The 21,682-nt window shown below is 42.2% G+C and overlaps 1 protein-coding gene across 1 annotated transcript in view; it reads right to left on the minus strand.

The window, feature by feature from the left end:
• The window catches only part of LOC145413283 (uncharacterized), a 238,345-nt gene that overhangs the window by 53,934 nt on the left and 162,729 nt on the right, over positions 1-21,682 (minus strand). Inside the window, exons 11-13 of the mRNA XM_080283015.1 lie at positions 14,774-14,949; positions 14,232-14,478; positions 13,523-13,621 (exon numbers count right to left, since the gene is read on the minus strand). Of these exons, the coding sequence (XP_080139141.1) occupies positions 13,523-13,621; positions 14,232-14,478; positions 14,774-14,949 (522 nt within the window). The remainder of the gene's footprint in view (positions 1-13,522; positions 13,622-14,231; positions 14,479-14,773; positions 14,950-21,682) is intronic.

Here is a 21,682-nt window from a genome sequence, read left to right on the forward strand (position 1 = left end):
GGATACACACGAACGTTTATATTTTAGCTTTCCCCTAAGCTGAAAACAAATCCCTCATCATAGCTGGCCCCTTCATTCAGACGATTCGTTGTGCATAATTCATTAACTTGAAGCGATTTTCGTTGGGTTTATTCACGATGTATACGAGCGTCAGATGTGTGGTAACCCAGCCAGCCAACCTCTTTTCTCATATCGGAACCCTTTCTACCGACGATTTTGTGGGTCATCCAGAAAAATAATTAAAAAAAATAAATAAATCGCTCTTAACACAGCTGGTCCCTCCTCACCAACAATTTTTTACGCATCATTCACGAACTTCTTGCGGTATTCGTTGAGGTTATTTTCTGATACACACGAACTCCTTATTTTTTAGCCTTCCCAGAGCCTAAGCAGACACGTCAAATTCATCTGGTCCCTGAACGATTTTGTGCATTATTCACCGGCTTTATTCCAGATACACACGCACGTCTCTTCATATTTTAGTCCACCTCAAAACCTAAATAAAGATCTCTAACCTACATCCCAAACTTAGTCCTTTTCCTTCACTTTATTTCCCGATAAACACGCTCTTCTCGGATTAAGTGCATGTTAAGGACGGCTAAAATAGACCTTTTTTTTTCGGCACGAGGCTACAGAAGTTGTATGACATTAGCAAGGTGCCATATTTTAGTCACCCAGACCTTAACGCACTTCTCTGACCTTTTTCACATTGGCAGTTCATAATTATCATTCAATTTTTAAGTTTAATCCTGATCTTGATAACTTAGCGTCCCCCAATCCAAAACAGAGCACACTGACCACGAATATTCATCAGTTTTTATTTAATACACATGCTTGTCTCTCCATCTTGTTATTCCACCAGAAGTCCACGTCTAATCTAGCGAAGTCACGTGTTTTATCAGTCTCAAATGTAGTCTGAATTTAATCTGCTATGGACTTAATGTTTACACTTAATCTAATCAAACTTAGTCTTATCCATTCTAACCTTATCAAAGCTCCATATCTCGTAACTTAACCTCAGTAAAAAAAAATCTTGCCTGGCCTATGTTTACCACTATCAACTTTTGCCTTCCGTCGTTAGATGTTGCCACAGATGGGCTAAAGAGCAAGCGATAAAAGTATAGTCATGATCATTTTCGTGACTAGAGGCTGGAGTGTGGAAGTGCAAACATGCATCCTAATAGTGGAAATGTCGATAGAGGTACACCACAGTTACAATTAGACGGGATCACAGGATAGTTACTAAAGCAACCCGTTTGGAATTTACAAGAAAAAATGGTGTAATCGTACGTCATCTAATATATTCGTGCGATCATATTCTGCAGTTGTTTATATCTACAGTCCGGCCACTATACAAGCTACATGTATCAAAGTTCATACATTTCACCTACCAAGTCCGCATGGAAGCGACAGATACACACTGGAAAAGAGTGAGTTAAAACTGGCACAGAATTAGTGTCGATGCGTTTGCGCGATCGTGCTCGGCCTATTTACTAATCCAAAATTAAGTCAGCATAATGATTACATGTCGCAGTTATGCCCATAGACCGCAGCCATGCACACTCACTGCATTTCGTTAAGATGCTGATGATCGAGGCTCTTCACTCGACACTGACCATCAACCGGAAGGATCCTATGGAAAATTTATGCCTGTGCACACGAATTAATCCTTGTGCACACGAATTAATCCCTGTGCACACGAATTAATCCCTGTGCACACGAATTAATCCCTGTGCACACGAATTAATCCCTGTGCGCACGAATTAATCCCTGTGCGCACGAATTAATTCCTGTGCACACCCACCGCCCCCGACCAGCCGACCACACCCCAGCAGCGTGTAGTATGTGGGAGTGTGCCCATGTTTCACAGCACGTTGCCAATCATCAGCCTAGCAGCGCGACCTTCCGACCACGTTACCAACCACATATCAACCTAGTAATCCCCGACCCATGTCCTCACCACAGCTACCTACACCCTGCCTACCGACCAACCATCGATCTGGCAACCATCTCCGACTTAATCTATTTACTACCTCAATCTACCATCCCCAAAGTTTAAATCTCAGAAACTAACTACCGCCCCCACTACTGACTGACAACCTACTTTCTACTTACATATCTATATACCTATCTACATAACCCACCTCCCTTCCAACATATTTACCTACCTACCTACCAACAGCACAGCCTTTAACTTGCCGACCCGAAAGATTAAGTCCTCAAATGTACTCACTAACATCAGACCTACCAACCACACTGCTGACCATCCGACCATCCCCGACCATCCGACTGCCCCGACCAAGCGACCATCTCCTACCATGGTGTGGGTGTAATTGTGTGGGGGTGTGCGTCATGTTTCACACTGCCCTGCCAATCATCCGCACGCCATCCCCACCCCCACCATTATCCCCCCACTGCACTGGCTTCTTATTGGCCTGAATGATACCCCGCATATTTCACTGGGATTACTGTTAGCTTCTGATTGGCCAGGGAGGAACGGGGCGTATCCTGATTTTCCGATTGTTGGGAGAGGGGGGGAGTAAACGGGGAGGGGGTGGAGGTTATTGTGGAACTAGGAGGCTCCCTTAGTTTCTGTTCCATAGATCTGAATTTCTACTCTCGTTGTGTTGTTATCTTGAATGTTATTTAATCCAGACTCATTATTAAAGCTTTTGACCAAGCTGTTTGCAACCTCTTCCTCGCTAGTATGCTTTTTCAAACAGCTTAATGTCGTCTTCCTTTTCTGCAAGACTCATTTTTAAAAACATAACAAGGCTGCCTACTGCATCGTTCTTACCAATGCATTTTTACACTGATCATGTTCAAGTCGTGTGTGTCATCATATGCAGACACCTGACAAATATAAAGGTTTCTCTCTCTCTCTCTCTCTCTCTCTCTCTTTCCAGTATTTTCCCATGAATCATTCTCTGTCCTCCTGTGGTTTATACATACTGTCTTCGAAGGGTATTACTCAAATGGCTAAGAAAGAAGTAGAGAGCCTCCGAGACCCACGAGAATATAATAAATCGCCAAAGAATAAGTGTTACAGAGCATACCAAGTACACGAGGATACGGCAATATACAAGAAATATATGGAGGTGTGCTATGGAAGATAAATCGCTAGGGAAGACGTGCTAGGGATCCTCCTAAACCCACGAGGATTGGCGAGAGGGACTGGCGTGTAGCGAGACCAATTCACACCCCGCGAAGGAGAGACTGGACATATACCGCCATTTTGGTTCCCTGTCAGGGTTACAAATAATGGTTTCTGCGGTGAAGGGTGCACACAATTTGCCACATGAAGTCTGATACGAGGCTTTCAGGAGCATGTGACGAGTAAATTTGGTATATTTATTCAGGATGCAGAGCCGTTTGGATTATGTGAATTGTGTGTGTGTGTGTGTGTGTGTGTGTGTGTGTGTGTGTGAGAGAGAGAGAGAGAGAGAGAGAGAGAGAGAGAGAGAGTGAGAGAGAGAGAGAAAATGTAGGTGTGAAAGAGAGGACTGTTTCCGTTTTGAGTGTGTGTGTGTGTGTGTGTGTGTGTGTGTGTGTGTGTGTGAGAGAGAGAGAGAGAGAGAGAGAGAGAGAGAGATTCTTGTGGCGAAGCAGTATTAATAATCAGAGAACATGGGCATTAGCATCCAGTGTCCTCTCTTATTTTTGGACAGAACCTCTGGCCAGTTCAATGTATAAAATTGGTTTGGCAAGTTATAATACATGGCCATTTTTTTTTTTTTTTTTTTAATATCCCCGTCTATGCATGGCCAGTCTCGTGAGCTTACATGCAGGAAACAGGAATGATGGTGATGATGATGATGATGGTGGTGGGTGCTAACGTCTTTTGAGAGCTACTGTTGCCACTTGTGTAAAATTAGTTTGGCCAGAGTGTCTGTTAGTTGTGATGATGATGATAGCTAGTAGCATCTTTTGAGAGCCACTATTGCGACGTAGTTAAGTTAAAGGATTGTCAGTGATGATGATGATAGTGAATGATGATGATGATGATTGGTGATTTGATGATGATGATGATGATAGCTAGGAGCATCTTTTAAGAGCTGCTATTACGATGTAGGTAAATTTAATTATTGTTATTGATGATGATGATGATGATAATAATTAACTTGATGATGATGATGATAATAATTAACTTGATGATGATGACTAACATCTTTTAAAGCAAGTCATTTTTGGATCCTTGGTTATGTAGGGACTGGGATCTCTCCTGGCCAGTTTCGTGCGCTCACCTGCAGGAAATGGGGACACGGTGTAATTTGTTGTGAGATTTACCTGGTTGGGGTGGCGAGGGGAGCAAGACTGGGGGGAGGGAGAAGAGGCAACACGGATATAAACGAGGGAAGAGGAGAGGAAGAGGACAGAGAGAGGAAGAGGGAGAGGAGGAGGATAGAGAGTGGAGGAGGTAAAGGAAGAATGAATATACAGAGGGAGAGGCAACACGAGGATAAAAGAGAGAAAGGAAAGGAGGAATGGAAGAGAATGGAAGGAGGGAGAGGCAACGTGGATGTAAATGAAGGAAGAAGAGAGGAGTAGGATAAAGAGAGGAAGAGGGAGAGGAAGAGGATAAAGACAAGAAGAGGGAGAGGAGGAGGACAGAGAGAGGAAGAGGGAGGGGAAGAATGGATATACAGAGGGAGAGGCTACACGATGGTAAAAGAAAGGAAAGGAAGGAAAGAAGAGAATGGAAGGAGGGAGAGGCAGCTTGGATGTAAAAGAGAGAAGAGGAGAGGAGGAAGATAAAGAGAGGAAGAGGGAGAGGAAAAATGGATATAAAGAAGCAGAGACAATTCGGGGTAAATAAGGGAGGAAGCAAGGAAGAGGATAAGAGGAGGAAGGCAAGAGAGGGAAGACAGCACAGGGATAAAGAAATAAGAGGAGAGGAAGAGGTGGAAGAAGGGGTAATGAGGGAGGGAAGGACGAAAACTAGATGGAGGAGCAGGGCGAGGAAGACAGCTCGAGAATGAACGAGGGAAGAGAAAGATAGGAGAGGAGAAGAGGGAAAGGGGGAATGGTATAAGGGAGGAGGAAATGAGGGGGAGACAAAAGCAGGTAAAGGAAAGATGAGAGGGAAGTAAACGATTTGGAAATAAATGGAAGAAAGATAGGAGGAGGAGGAGAGAGAAGGAGAGACCAGGGGGAGGAGAAAATATTAGAGAGGGGAACAAGAAGAGGGGAGCGAGGGATACAGAAGACGGGGATATATGAGGGGAAAAGTACAGGAAATGGGAAGGAAAAGGGACATGTGGAGAGGGGAAGAAGGGGAAATATGAGGGGGGGGGGCCAAGGGGAGGGGGAAGAGACAACAGGGGGTTCAGTGAGGGGAAGAGAAGAGGAGAGGGGGAAGAAGAGGGTATGAGGAAGGGAGGGGAAAGAAGAGGGTTAGATGTGGGGAAGGAAAAGATGCGGGCAGGAGGAAAGGAGAAGGAAGAAGATGGTAGAAAAAAAGGAAGGAGAGAAGAGAAGGGTAGGAGGAAAGGAGGGGGACGAAGAGGGTTAGAGGTGAGGATGGGGAAGGAGGAGGTTAGAGGAGGAGAGGAGGAAGGTAAAAGATGATAAAAAGAGGAGGAGGAAGAGGAGGTGTCGGAGAAGGAACAGTTGGGGTATTGGAGTAAAATCGTCACGAAATGATCAAATAAAAACTTAACTATTTTGAGGCCTACTAAAGGTATATGAGGGAGGGGGGAGTGAGTTGGGGGGAGGGTAGTCAAATGGTGGGTGACAGAGCGACTTGGATGCGTTTTGTCTGCGGCCACCCTTTGCGGGATTAGGGCGTCGGGCTATAGATAGATAGACAGATAGACTAAAGGAATCTTAAGTTATCGCCTTTACCAATAGAATGCATTATTAGACGATACTATAATCAGAACTACGATAATGCTGACAATCCTCAATATTGGCTCTAAATATAGTTGATATAGAGGTGATAATTCGTCTCTCTATCCTCGTCTCGCCTCGTAGTAAATGGGTTAACCTCTTCACTGTAAGAGTTTTTCCCAAGCTTATAAACGCCTTCAGTCCGGTGATTTATTTTTTAGTTTAAGTTTGCTCTCTGTGGACGATTTTATATCTCGAGGGAGCACCCGAAAAAAATATTGGTGAAGGAATAAGGATACCGTGTTGGAAAGTTGTCTCCTAGAGTGACTGAAATCCCGTGTTAAATCAGGGATAAAATAAGGAAATACGCCATCGGATTGCGAGGCCAAAATCGGATAGCGGAACAGCACTCCAGCACAAGACGTCAAAACGAAGAATTATAACTCTTAAGCAAATCGGAAATCGGAGTCGGAAAGAACAATTATTCCCGACCATTCATCAAGCGAGCGTGTGTTTTTTTTTTTTCCGTTTTTTTCCGTGCTGCATGGAGATTAATTATGATGATCTGGGGTTAATTGGGCGTAATCAGATCTGCACAATATTTTATGGCGTCAATTAACCCCGTGCAAACACCCAGATTTATGTATGTTTTAGTTTCCACGGTATTAAATATGAGAGTTAGGTGACTTTATACTCTCTCTCTCTCTCTCTCTCTCTCTCACACACAAACACACACACACACACACACACACACACACACACACACACACACACACACACACACACACACACACACACACACACCACTTACCCATCACTGTCACAAAGTCAGCACACAGGAAACCATCACTAAAGCCACTCCTTACCCATTGCCACACAACAGATCCAATTATTTTTATCATTATCATTATCAAAAGCAGGTAATTTTATGCTAATGAGGTGAGCCAGACGTGTAAGGTACAAGAACACCTGCCACACCACCTTGTCCATTGCTTTAGCTCATGTCATCATTCTCTTTATTGCTTTAATCTTCTTGCTTTATTTTTTTTTGTGCTGCCACCACGTCCTCTCTTTATTTTTGCTCTTTCTTTAATTCCCTTTTTCCTTTATTTTCCACGTTCCCACCTTAGCCATTATCTTAGTTTCTTATTTTCTTTTCTTTTTCTTTTTATTATTTTTTTTATTTTTACCTGCTGCCACCTTCTCTGTTCCCTTATTCCTAACGCTGTCTTCTTTATTCTCTCCCTTCTGTGTTCTTATTTGTCTTTATTTCTTCATTATTTTTTTTTTCTTTGCTACCGGTTTTGTGTGCTAATTTTATCTGATGTGTTACGTTTCATCGTTTGCGGTTTGTTGAGGTAGTTGCTTCCATTGTTGGTTTGTGTGTGTGTGTGTGTGTGTTTGTTTGTGTGTGTGTGTGTGTGTGTGTGTGTGTGAGAGAGAGAGAGAGAGAGAGAGAGAGAGAGAGTTGGGGAGACTTGCTAAAATTATCTTGACCACTAAAGCTTTTGCGTTCAGTATTTACATTTTTTTTTTTTTTAACTTAAGGTGTGTATAAGATTGTTTGTTTATTCTCTAGTCATCACCCATAAAATCTCTCTCTCTCTCTCTCTCTCTCTCTCTCTCTCACACACACACACACACACACATCCGACAGTGTCAATCCCCAGGCCCCCTTGAATCCTCCCAATTCTCTGATTTTCTTAAAGGTAATATTGTAAATGTGAGATAATATTCCTCAGGGTGACCTATATACTGATTCTGGGTCCTTCATGAGATTAATAATAGATATGACAGAGGGGGGTGTGAGCTGGGAGCAGGGCAGTGAAATGGCGAGGGACAGGGTGACATGGAGACGATTTGTTTGTGGCCACCCCTTGCGGGATTAAGGCGTCTGGCAATAGATAGATAGACAGATAGTTACAAGTGTTAAAAGTATTGCCCAAAATACAGCTGATGCATTCTTCATGAGCGTAATATTGTACAGCTTTGATATACTGTTCTCCTTCGCCTTTCGTGAGCTTCATATCATGCAGATTTGAGATTCGGTGCTTCACTCTACTCTAAGCACAGTGCCCATCCCCATCGTAATAGTGTACAGCTGCGAAATACAACGTTGCTTTTAATAGAGTTCCAGCGTCTTTCATGAGCTTAGTAATCTTCAAAAGTGAAATACAATGCTTCTGTCTCTTTCGTGAATTTGATAGAGTACAAGAGCAATATACTGTTCTTCTCCCTCCTTCGTGAGTTTAATACTGTGCAGCTGTAAAATACTACATGTAGGTTCCACGGTCATTAATAAGCATAATACTGTACAAATGTGAGATACTATGCCGCACTCTACCCTAAGAACAGCTCCCATGCCTTTCGTGAGCTTAATACTGTACGACTGTTAAATGCAACGTCTGGGTCTGTAGAGTCTCAGCGTCTTTCATGAGCAAAGTAATCATCAGATGTGAAATACAATGCTCCTACGGTTTTCGTGAGCTTAATAGAGTACGAATGTGAGATATAGTTTTCCTCCCTACCCTAGGACCAGCTCCCATGCCTTTCGTGAGCTTAATAGTGTACGACTGTGAAATACTACTACTGGTCTAGCCTAACTACAGCCCGCGTGCGTCCGAGAAGGCACGGAAACCACCCGACAGCACCGGAATCCACATATCTTCCTGGAAATTGTCGGGGGGCCATAAGTCGCCTCGGAGTCCTGGCCCCGCGGTAATGGCTCCTATATCAGGGCTGGGGACGAGGTGTTGACAAGGTAGTTAGAGGGGTGTGATCGAGTTGCCTTTTATACCCACAGTAAATCACCTCCACGCTTATTTTTACCCGCTAAGGCTCATTCCACATTCCCTTGATGTACAATCGCCGCAAGAAGTTAAGACTCCTTGGTTTGGGCGAAGTTAGATCTGATGGATGTTTGTCGCTGGCTGCTGGAGAGGGACGCCTTCATGTGGTGGCACCAGTGTAATTAGGTCGCTCAATTGCCTGGTTATATAAACATCCCTCAACTACCTTCCTATCCCCAGGAGGAGGATGGTGAACTGCAGATCATAAGCTTAAGCCTGCGGTCCATAGGATTCACAATTCAGATGAACCTAGGGCAATAACTACTACTACTGCCACTGCTACCACTATTACTACTACTACTACTACTACAATAATGGCCGCAGGAAGTTTAGAAGCTTCTATGTTGGATGAAATTAGACTTGATCGATGTTTCTCCATATGTTTTGTTGTGTGTGGTAACTCTGAGTAACTAAATACTGCAGGCAAACCTCTTCAATCAGTTTTTTTTTCTATTGTATTTATTCATTTATTTATTTATTTTATTTTTTGGCCTCGACCAGAGTATTAGCAATATATTTTTGCTCGAACCTGGTAGTGTATTCTGTTAAGGGGGCGCTAATGAAAGTTATATGTAATTACTCATACTCTGAGCTGAATGAATTCGTCTGGAAAAAAACAAGAATAACTGAAAAGGAAGCAGAGAGAGCATACCTCCGCCAGCGACAATAAAATTTATGATTTATTCTTGCAGCCGAATCCGGAACCTCCTCAAAATATAATCAGTTCTTCCCTAACGCACTTCCCACCTATGCACTTGATCTCATTGAAATCTAATATAATAATGTTTTGAGATGTCTTCAACACAAACCAACAGATAAACAGGCATTTGGGAATACATAACATCCTCGAATTTCGTTGTCAAAGATATTAAAAACTCTTCGTTTGCCAGAAGCGGTAAACTTCAAATTACAACTCTAGAATGAATAACACAGTGCACACTAATCTACCGTTATTCAAAGCAGGATGTACAGTAGTGGTTCAGATTTCTTCATTCTTTTTCAAAACACAAGACAGCGGGAGTCCCTTTTCTTTTCTTTTTTTCTTTTTTTTTTTTTTTGTACGCTTTAGACACGATAATTACAACTTTAAGTGTCAATGGATGCGTAAGTAAGAGTGCGTAAGATGTGTCTGGCGTTTTGTTTAAGCATCGGTGTAACTTAAGCGATAGCGGGTCATTTGCCTATATTACGGGCTTTTTCTATGTATATACGATCTCATTCCAGTGTAATAAATGTTGGTGGGTTGGCACGTAAAGTATCCTAAGTACAGGCTTGCTGAAAATGGTTTCCTGAATGAGCCTTACCTGCCTATTCTCTACCCCGTTACCTGCATATTCTCTACGCTCTTACCTGCCTATTCTCTACGATGTTACCTGCCTATTCTCGACGATGTTACCTGCCTATTCTCTACGATATTACCTGCCTGTTCTCTACGCCGTTACCTGCATATTCTCTACGCCGTTACCTGCATATTCTCCACGCCGTTACCTGCATATTCTCTACGCTGCCTCCACACCCGACCACTACACCCCCAAGCGCCGGAGAGAGGAACTAATTTAGCCTTGTTCTGTATTCTGAGAGACATCCTGACACCCCCTGTTTAGCGATTTAGTTTACCCATTTCATCCTGATATCCTTGTTTCATTCTCTAAGTGGTATACAATTCCCCTAAACACCACTATTTAAGCAATTATTTTGCTTATTACAGCTATTTTTTCCCCTCTTATGGTCACTAAAACTATGTCGGTACTTGAAATAGGTATAACTTGAAAGAACACTGAGGTGTTTAATGCAAAATCAATCGCTAAGTAAAAGGTGCTACGAAACATCCATTGACACCTAGAATAGGTTCCTATTTCTGTAAATTTCACATCCACAACACATCTCAGAGCGCACACACACACACACACACACACACACACACACACACACACACACACACACACACACACACACACACACACACACACACACACACACACACACACACACACACCACCGAGTTGAAACAAACAATCGCTCCTCGTCACATAAACAGGAATAATTTTCTCATATGTAAGCAAAGTACAATTTAGGGAACTCCAAATCTAACTTATATATATATGCACTATGTTGGCAAGGTTAACTGCAAAAAAAACGAAAAAAAAAATTATTAAAGATGGTATTTATAGATTATGTAAAAGTTTTGGTTGTCATCGAAGCTTATTACGGCAAAAAAGACATTTGTTTTATGTTGCATGTAATTACAAAGAACACTGATATTTGCATGAGAACGAGTGTAGTTACAGTGAAGAAATTTGTACTATGATTACAAGGGCAGTTACAAAGAAAAGAGAAATATGTATTTTGATAATGAATGTAGTAGCGAAATGGGGAGAAATTTGTGTTTGGTAAGGAGGGTAGTCGCAAAAACAAAAACAGCTAATAATAATAATAACAGTAATAATAATTCGCCTGACGGTAGCAAGAATAAGTATATTAACCTCGTACTGAAGATGTTAAATTCCGTGTTGTGATAGCGCTTGATATGCAATCGGTAACACGTGAGCAAAAAATAAATATGTCTTTAATTTTCATAGGGGCTTGTGACACCCTCAGCTGAATAAAATCATCCCTCGTTGACTGGAATAGAACGCCATAGAAACCCCGACCATGCAGGGGTTACGTTCCATGCTGTGAGATTCCCCGATATACGATGGGCAACACGCGAACATAAAAAGAATTGTTATTTATCTCTCTAAAACACACGGGCATAAAAAGCCAGATTATCCCGCTGGAAGAGTCACGACCCACATCAACAACTTATTCTATTTCGTGAAAGAAAGTTGGAGTCCCCCTTGAGCCGGTAAAGACGCCATTTCTCAAGACTGTAATTCTTTCTTTTCTTTTTCTGCTCTGGCACCGTCTTCTGGTGGCCTGGCACATCGTCTGGGCCAGTTCATGAAGTCTGTTACTCTGGTGGAGACTACAGCATTGGCTTAGCTTCTCTCGTCTCATTTCTTCTTATTTCTCACTTTCTTCACACTCTTCAGTTTGGTCCCTTGCCTACAATTCTTCATATGTTCACTTCAGACTTGGTACAGTCATGCTTTCGGCAAGTATGCCCAAACGCTTTATATATATATATATATATATATATATATACACACACACACGAGTGTAATATCATATATGTATATAAAATTTAAATTATTCATTTTGGCCTTCTAAAAGGTTTTATGGGGTCAAAGGTCAAATCATGCAAACAAAAGTTTTGGGTCCTACGTTCATGTATGTTCATTGATTTTTATGGCAGTTTGCACAGAAGTATGTCAGTATAGTGAAGCTGTGTGGAGACCATTCTGCATTCCCATGCTATGTTGGCAATATATACTTTCTGTATCTCACTTTTTCTGTTTTGAAAAAGAAAGTTGAAGTCCCCCCTAAATCGGTAAAGACCCATTTCTCAAGACTAATAATTTCTTTTCTTTCTGCTCTTGTGCCTGTCGTCTCGTGGGGTCTGGAGGCTTTTTCATTATTATTATTTTTTTTAGCATGTCTTCCTTATCTACCTTCTATTGTTCCATGGGTGCTGGAGAGGGACGCCTTCATGTGTTGGCACCGATACAGCCAGACTGCTCAACTTCCAGGTTACATAAACTTGGCCTTTGGTTCCTTCTTCCTTATATAAAGAAAAAGAAAATTACGGCAGCAGTTCATAGTGGTCACATTTCACGTAAGCCTGAGCCCGCAACCACTGCTACTATTTCGTGAAGGAAAGTTGAAGTCCTGTAATCCGGTAAAGACGCCATTGCTCAGGGGTGTAATTCTTTCTTTCCTTTCTGCTCGAGGACAGAGAATATTCCAAGTTACTCTAAAGACTGGTGAGGATCATAGTGTGGTAATCTTGGGATTAGTGTGGCCGCGACGACCTCACAGTTAGAGTAGTGTGTCTGGGGGATGAACGACACACACACACACAGACACACACACACACACACACACACACACACACACACACACACACACACACACACACACACACACACACACACACACACACACACACACCGGTAATCAGAATAAATATAAAGATAAAATCGAATCTAAGTGAGGCAGTTATCAATACAGTTATCAATACACTGACAGGTGGGAACTTAATTGTCCCTTACACTGAAGATATATAATTAGAAAGGGACGGATATAACTGTATCTGATTATATATTTAAGGCGATAAGATAGAGAAGCGCATATTAAGAGAGTATAATCTAGTGAATGAGACAGGGTGATATATGTGTTGGGTATACCTGATGAATAGATAGTGAGGTGGAGAGAGGAGGATGGAGAGTATGTCAGAGAGGGAGGAATGGATGGAATGAGGGAGTGAGATGGAGTGAGATGGAGTGAGGGATGGAATGAAGGATGCAAGTGGGATGGAATGAAGGACTGTAGAATGGGATTAAATGAGGGAATGAAGGAAGGGATGGAAGGAAGGGAGTGTAGAGTGGGGTGGAATGAGGGAATGATGAGTGGGATGAAATGAAATACTGCTGATCGGGATGGAGTGAAGGCTTGCAGGGTGAGGTATAATGAAGGACTTAGGATGGATAGATAAACAGATAGATAGATAGATAGACATGAAAGTGGCCTGAAATGGAACGAAGCACTGCAATGTGAACGCGATAAGCCACATAGAGAAAGAGTTACATTGATGGATAGATTAAAAGCCAGATAGATGGATAAATAAGCAGCTAGATACGTGAATAGATAAAATGGTAGATGGATGGATAGATAAACAAGTAGATAATAGATACACGGGTAGATAGACGCGTAGACAGGTAGGAGTATACAAATATAATTCTTACCTTTCGAGATGTTTAAGGACCTCATCATAGGACGCTCGACAGTTCTCCCACACCATTGATCTGAAACAAGGGACGGGGTGAAGGTTAGATGGAGGAGTGCTGTGCTTAGATAGATAGATTAGATAGATGAATGGATGGATGGATGGATGGTTGGACATATGGATAAACTTATAAACAGGTAAAAAAATCTCGGATGTTTAACTGACCGCAGCAAAACTCAGAAATAATTCATAACATCGAAGGGAGAAAAATTGAGGGATGTTTACTGTGAGTATACGAGTTATTCTCCCATTTAAGAGTTCACGTCTATAAAACAAAACACAAGACACGAACTTCTAAGACTGCAAATGACCTAAAGTAATCCAGACAGTACACTTAATTGATGTGGAAAGGTCCCTGAGATTGCCTTTAATGTGAGGCTTTGGGAGTTGAGTAGTATCATCTGGTAGTACCTAAATGTACAGCTGAATTCACAGATCCGTAGTACATTGGGTGTTACATATGTAGATTATGACAGTGGTTATGAGTGTGAATCATAGCACATGTAATTAGCTAAACGGTCCAATTTAAGATATCAGTAGTGGTTAGACTATATTGTTACTTAGGCTTGCTGTCTGTTCTGTCTTTATCTGCAAAGGAAAGTAGTGGAAGCCTATGTACAGTGAACTTCTGAATTCAGCTGTTCATATTACTGCTGTATTGTACTCACCGTGCGATGTTGTCCGGGTGAGGTCCGTTTTTGAAGGGGTGGTCTGCTGCGTGTGCTGCCCAGGGTGCGGGGTGGGGCGGGAGGGGCAGGCCGGTGTGAGCCAGGAGGGCGGGGTGGGGCATCCCGCCGTTCAGTGCCATGTACTGGGCCATCAGACCTTTAGGGGGAGGGTTGTACCCGTTGGACAAGAGTGGAGACTTCTCCATGTCGTTGTCTGTTAACGAGATATGGGGAACTTTAGACAACACTACAGTATTGATCATTGGCTTTACAGAGGTTTAGTTAACATGACAGGATTGAGAGACTTGAGATACTTTAGACAGCACTGTAAAACTGATTATTGCCTTGAAATTTGTAGATATCAGTAACAAGTTTCATATTTGGCTGGATGAACCTTTGAAGTGCAAGTAGTATGAAAACTTTTGCTGAGAGTTAAACATATTGAAACTGACTTGTGTGGTGTATGTGAGTGTGTGCGTGTGTGTGCCGGGAAGAGGGGGAGGGAGGGAAGGGGGGGAGGTTGAGGGGGGGTTGGTACTCACCTGGCACTCCACCGTTCATGAATGGCGGGAAGTCCCTGGCGTCCATGCGGGTCTTCTTGAGTGCCATGAGTGCCTCGGGTGAGAGGTGTGGGGGTGGCAGGCCTCCAGGACCCATGGGCCCAGGCAGACCACCCATGCCTAGGATCTCATGGGGTCGTTTAGGAGGACGACCCGGCCTGTGGGAGAAAAATAACTCCGCTTAGCACACATATTCACGGATATCCAGAAATTTAAGAACAATTATTGATGTACGGTATGTTTGGTCGGCAGCACAAGTCATGTCGCCAGTTTTTGTTTCTTTCTTCATGGACTTCTCTGTCACCATATAAATCCGCAGTAACAGGTTCCAGTGACTTTATCTGGTTGAAGATATGTTTCATCACCGTCGTATGCTTCGGGCTAAGCAGATTGGTTTTCAAAATGCATGGTGAGAAGAGCAGGAGAGGGGAGACGGCCTTTATTGCTGATAGTATACCTTTCAGAATAGCTTACTTCGCCTTGCTGTACCCAATATTCTGAGAGACAAGATAAAGAATATTTACTGGTATACTTGGACCAGCCTGTGATATAAATGTAGATATAAAACCGCATCATACAGGATATTTTATAGTCTGTTTCTGTTTCTTTGTGTTTACTAATTTTTAATGGTGTGTTGAATAAGATTTGCAATTTCAATCAGCAGTAAATGTAAGAACCCAAATGCTCCATGGCACCATAAAATTAGTGTCAGGATATGTAAATTCCTAAATCAGTGGTAACTAGTTTCATCGTAGAAGAAGCGAGGCTGTTTTCACTTAAAGTTAATAGTAAATAAGAGCAACATACTTGGTAATATTATGCACGAGTAAAAACAATTTATATGTTCAAATTAAGGACGTTCACGTTCACTAGCTGTACGTGTATTGTTAAAGTTGCATTAGAGCGTGAAGACTAACTATTTCTGTAACATTAAATATAAAACCCCAACTGCAGAATCATCGTCGTTGTGGAGGGAGCGGAAAGCATCGAACAATAAAATGAATGTGTAATCAGCGAGATGTTAATGTCTGTAGGATATGTACAATCAGCCCAAGAAGTGATGGCAGTGTTTCTGAATGCTTCGATCACCCTGTATGAATATGCATTAGTGCTGAACGAAAACTTTTGGATACTCTGCCATCACTTCTCCGTCTCGCGTCTTGCTTCTCTCCCCATTAAGGTTCATAGAGAGAGAGAGAGAGAGAGAGAGAGAGAGAGAGAGAACAGTACCCCACACGAATGATACGGATCCATAAACAAATATTCAATGATTCGGATGTGCTTCACTAGTTACCCAAAAGTGCAGGGAAAGAGAAGCAGAAGAAGCGACAGAACTTTTGGTGCCTACTGGCTACTCAAGGTCAGTAATCCCTTCACACTGTCTAAAAATTGCGTTAAAAACTAAGGAGATTTGGTAAATATAATGGGATATTGAGGGTTTGTTATCTACCACTGTCCTTCCCGTCATTCTCTCTCTCTCTCTCTCTCTCTCTCACACACACACACACACACACACACACACACACACACACACACACACACACACACACACACACACACACACACACACACACAGTGAAATCCGTCTGTATATCTCTATCAGTGTATGTCTCTCTCTAAATACTTCTATCCAGTCTTATATAGCTGCCTAAAATAACTACCTCTTCTCTCCCTTTGTATCTCTTCCTCTTCCTCCCTTTTTTCCCCTCTGCCCAAAGACACCTATACCGTAAGAAGTCTGTCCGTATATTTCTGTCTGGTCTGTCTATTTCTCAATTTGTTTATATTCCTATCCAATCTATGTAGCTATCTAAACTATTTCTCTCTCTCCCTGTCCGTCTCTCCCTCTCTCCCTGTCTCTGCCCCTATCCAAACACCCCTTCCCTCCCCCCCACCCCACTTTCCCACAGGACCGGGGCAACACAATGGCATTACGCGATGATTTTCACATTTCACCCTTTACCCACCACATGGCCAGCCCGCGCCACGGCTCTCACCCAATACACTTTTTCCCAATCACATCCGGACTGTTTCATTACGCTGCTTGTTCCGTGCGATTAGAGAGAGAGGGGAGGGGGGGGCTGTTGACGCTCCAATTATACAAATGATTGTTGCGGAGTTTTGTTTGTCTGTTTAGCATTTGTATACTTATTTTTACTTCGCCCTCTGTTAATAGTTCTCGGTGTTTATGTATATGTATAATCACTTTGGGGGAATGGAACCTGTTGTTGTGTGAATTATTTTGAGGGGCATTTTACGTAAGAGATAGATAAGTATAACAAACACCAGACGATTTTGTTCAGAGTAGGGTTGTAGTTTGGTGCGAAGATGGAGAATGTGAGGTGAGTGGAATGGTGTATGAATAGGTGGACTAGCAGCTCTTACAACTAATGTGAGTGGGGTTGGATAGGTTGTGGTGATGGAGGGTCCGAATGGGTTGTACGTGGGTCAGCTGTCATCTCACCTCCACGTGGTCTAAAATGAAGGGAGTTGGGAATAGTTCTGGAGTGGGAAAGGAGTGGGAATCGTGCAGGGTCTAGAGTGGGACAGTATAGGGTTGCGGTGTTGGAGAGCCTCGTGAGTGGGTCAGCTGGCAACTCAACTCCACGTGGGTCTAATGTTTACAGTGAACACATCGCCCCCTCCAGCGATCACCACCCGACCCCACCCTCTGATATTCCTTTGTCATTGTCCCCCCTCCCGTATGACTGACACGGACCGACAAAATTACTGTGAAGGGTTGAACTCCTCCGTTTTGTTATGCCGAATGTCCGTTTGGATGAGTGGAAATGATGGTTTTGGATTCTGTATGGTTGGAGTGATGGTTTTGGATTCAGAGGGTGGGTGGGAATGGCTTATCTTCCAGAGCATGTGTAGTAGGATTAGCGGTTTTCGATTCGGTGTCTTTGTGGGAATGTCTTTTGGATTCAGTTCTTTGTGGGAATGTCTTCTGGATTCATTTCTTTGTGGGGTTTACTTTTGGATTCACTCGATGGGTGGAAATGTCGATTTGAGGTGCAGTCGTTTGGAAATGGTCATTTTGGATTCAGTTGGCTTTGGATTCAGTCTATTGGGCATAATGGTTTTTGAATTCATTGGTTAAGTGGAAGCGACCATCATGGATAAAATTGATTGCTGGAGATGACATGGTAAATTCAGCGGGTATATGGAATCGACTATTTTGAATTCATTTCCTTTGAATCAGTGACGGGCTTGGATTCACTCAGTTGGTGAGGAATGATTAGCTTGGATTCAGTCGTTCCGTGGGAAGGATGGTGTTGGATTCAGTCAGTGAGTGGACATGGCGGTGTTGGAGTCGTTCTCTGGCCAGAAGCACAAACACCAGACTAAGTAAATGATAGTGTGTGGACGTGACTCATATATTCTGATTTTTATTTTTATTTTTTGGAGGTAAAGTCTATCCCATTTGAGGTGAAAGCAAGAACTGGACCTGTAATTAATAGCGACAAGTGGATAAAAAAGATGGAAGGGAAAACTTAGGAAATGTCTTAAAGGAAATGTCTTAAAGTTGTTTTTATCTTGAGCTGTTTCTAATATCCATCCCACTTACTGTATCAATATGACAGTACCGGTAGCGATGATGATGATGATGATGATGATGATGATGAGGAGGAGGAGGAGAAAACTCAGGAAATGTCGGAAGGTTGTTTATTTTTTACGCTGTTTGTAGTGTTTACCCTCCCTGCCATTCTCTCCATATGGCAGTTCCGATGATGATGATGATGATGATGATGATGATGATGATGAGGAGGAGGAGGAGGGGGAGGAGGAGAAGGAGGAGGTGGAGGAGGAGGAGATGATGGGTTGACGATGATGATGATAGTGACCTGCAAGACGTTTCAGAATCATGCATATTTCTTACTGTTGAGGGTGAAGTGTGTCGTATTGAACCCTAAAGCAAGGATTGCCCATAACTCTACCGCATTTGCTTGTGAGGACCATTTTGCCCTTCACCTCCACGTGCGCATATCGAATTGATGATGGTTCCTGCTATGCTTTTATATGGATTAAGAGCCAGAGTGATATTAAAGTGCAAAAGAAATCTACATGACCAAGGGAGAGGTGGACGCTGGAAAGCCGTAACAGTCTCACGGGATAACGCAACATTACTCATTCTTCTATTCATTCTTCACTGAGATGCATATGCCCGACCTAAGCATGAATGAAATAGGAACAGAAAACCCATAATAAAGAACGTAGATGGAAGCACATTATCCTTGCCCATCACATTATATTTTGGTTTCGCTGATGGAGTGTGACAGGAATGGATGAATGGATGCCAGTACAAGTTATAGGAATTATAGTCTAGATCTCACATATTACATATTTACTTGTTAACTATTAGCCTTCTCTCTGTTTCATTCATATTTTTTTTATATTTTCTCTTTCCTTTAATGAAAAAAAAAAAAATCCTGCTCTCTGATGTCATAAAAATTAGCTCCCTTGATGCCACACAGATAATTTCCTAACATAAAATACCCTCTCAGTACCACACAGAAATCCCATAATCTCACAGAAATAATCTCCATTAATATTACACAAACTTCTCTTAATACCACACAGAACTCTTGATGCCATACAAATAATGTCCTTTAATACCACAAAAATACCCTCTCAGTACTGCACAGAAATCCCCAAATACAACATAAATAATTTCCATCAATACCACACAAAAAACTTCCTTTAATACCACACAGAATTCCCCTAGTACCACAAAAAGAGGCGTCATTAATACCACAAAAGTAGCCTCTGTAAATACCACACAAAAAATACTCTCCCTTAATACCACACAGAACTCGGGAGAGGGACTTACTACCGGAGAGGCCCAGCCAGTAATGACAAAATCAATACGAGCCAAACCAGCTTCGTCACTGCATTAGGTAGGGAACCCCTTCTTATTCTTCTGATGGAGGAGAGAGAGATATAATTCCACCCTATCCCCCTTGCCCGTTTTAATGGAATTTCGATCGCTTTTTAATGTGTTCGCCGAGGCTTTATTGTCATATAAATGATTCTCTTGGTCGTGTTATAATTTTTCGTTCCCCTGTCGTATTTCATTTTAGTTGTTTTTTTCCTATCGTATATTTACTCCTTTGATAATTTCTCCCTGCCTGTATAAACTCATCTGACAGTAGTGGGAATAAAAGAAGACGCCATCGGTCTGAAGGGATTGAGGGAGACTTTCTTAATTACTTACTACAAAATATATCCTTTAGGTTGAAGTAGATTGTCTAGTTAGTATTTGTAACCTCAGCCGTTTCTTAATGTGAACTCGGTGGATTGCAGGCTGAAGTTGTCCTCCTGCTGTCTACCATCCTCCTTTTAGCGGGATAGGCGGGACGTTTGTATAATTGGGTAGGAAAGCCGACCGGTTATATTGGTGCCACCACCTGAAGGCGTCTCGCTCCAGCACCTTCAGTGGATGTATGATAGAATATAAAGAAGGCCCAGACGAAATTGCTTGCACATGAGATACCTTAAGACACTATAAAGAAATCTATGCGATATTTGTAACTTCTTTCCGTTCTTCTCACATTATATAACAGTACATATGCTAAAATATACGTATACTAGGAGATGTATATAATTTTTTTCCCCCTGATTGCACGTAATGTTACAGATGCTTTATAAACAAGAGGAAAATCGAACGTGCAATGGGAATATGGTGATAAGTTTCGTGAATGTTTAGTTGATATGGAATTAGCGTCCATGCAGAGTACTGGAATGATCGATATTAGAAGCCAGTCTGTCTGTTAGGTATTAGGTATTAAGTTAGCCAGTCTATGCCAGTTACTCACCCAGACAATTCCGTTCTGACAGTTAATCAGTCTGTCAGTCATTCAGGTCGCCAGTCAGTCTATTCGTCAGTCATTCAGTCATTTACGTAGTGAGTCAGACAGCCCATCAGTCAGTGGGGTGGTTCCTAAGTGATACCTTTAACAGCACATTACTTATTCAGTTTGTCAGTCAGTTCTTATTAATCCGTCAGTCAGTCTAGTAATTCGTCAGTCACCCAGTCAGTCAGTTGGAGTGTGAGTCAGTTCATCAGTGTGTCAGCCCCTAAAGGATACCCATAAAACACATTGCCTATTCATTCATCACAAACCCATAGCAGCATCCATCGCACCACAACACCACACCGTCTCAACACCATCCTTCACAACTCCGAAATTGCAGCACAACACCGTACCATCATAACGCCTAAAACAACACAACACCATCACACCTTCATCCACCACAGCTCATCACCACATCACAAGCCAAAAACATCCTCACAGTACCACAGCAACACTCATCACAACACCACACCACAGCATCAAATCACCACACTACACCTTCACAACACCACACCACACCACACGATCACACCACACCACACCACCACACCACACCATCACACCACACCGCACCATCACAAGAACTTAGACCCCCAACCCCCATAACAGTGAAAGGTTTAGTGATGGAAAGAATGTATCCCATCTTAGTAAAAAAAAATCATTAAATAAGCCAAACATAACCATCTTACATAAGAGGCTAACATTTAATTCCATATCCAGTAATCGCTTTTTTTTTTTTTTTTTTTTTTTCATAACCTGACAAAGATCCCTAACCCCTTTCAGCTCAGTTGGTGGCCAGGTGTAGTCAGATTGGAGGGTGGATTTGACTAGTAACGAAGGAGATCCAACCCTATCTTATATAGCTAATAGGTCATTGAATTTCACATAACCACTACTTTGTTTTGAGGTTGTGCGATAGATAGATAGATAGATGTAGATAGATAGAATTCATAAGGTTCATCTACTCACTGATTAAAATGCTCTCATTGACTGATTTTTTGAACATATATAAAAATTTGTGTTGTTCAGAAAA

This window comes from Coenobita brevimanus, chromosome 12 (assembly GCF_032717465.1).
Source record: "Coenobita brevimanus isolate Jiangsu-jjx chromosome 12, ASM3271746v2, whole genome shotgun sequence".
Lineage (NCBI taxonomy): Eukaryota > Metazoa > Arthropoda > Malacostraca > Decapoda > Coenobitidae > Coenobita > Coenobita brevimanus.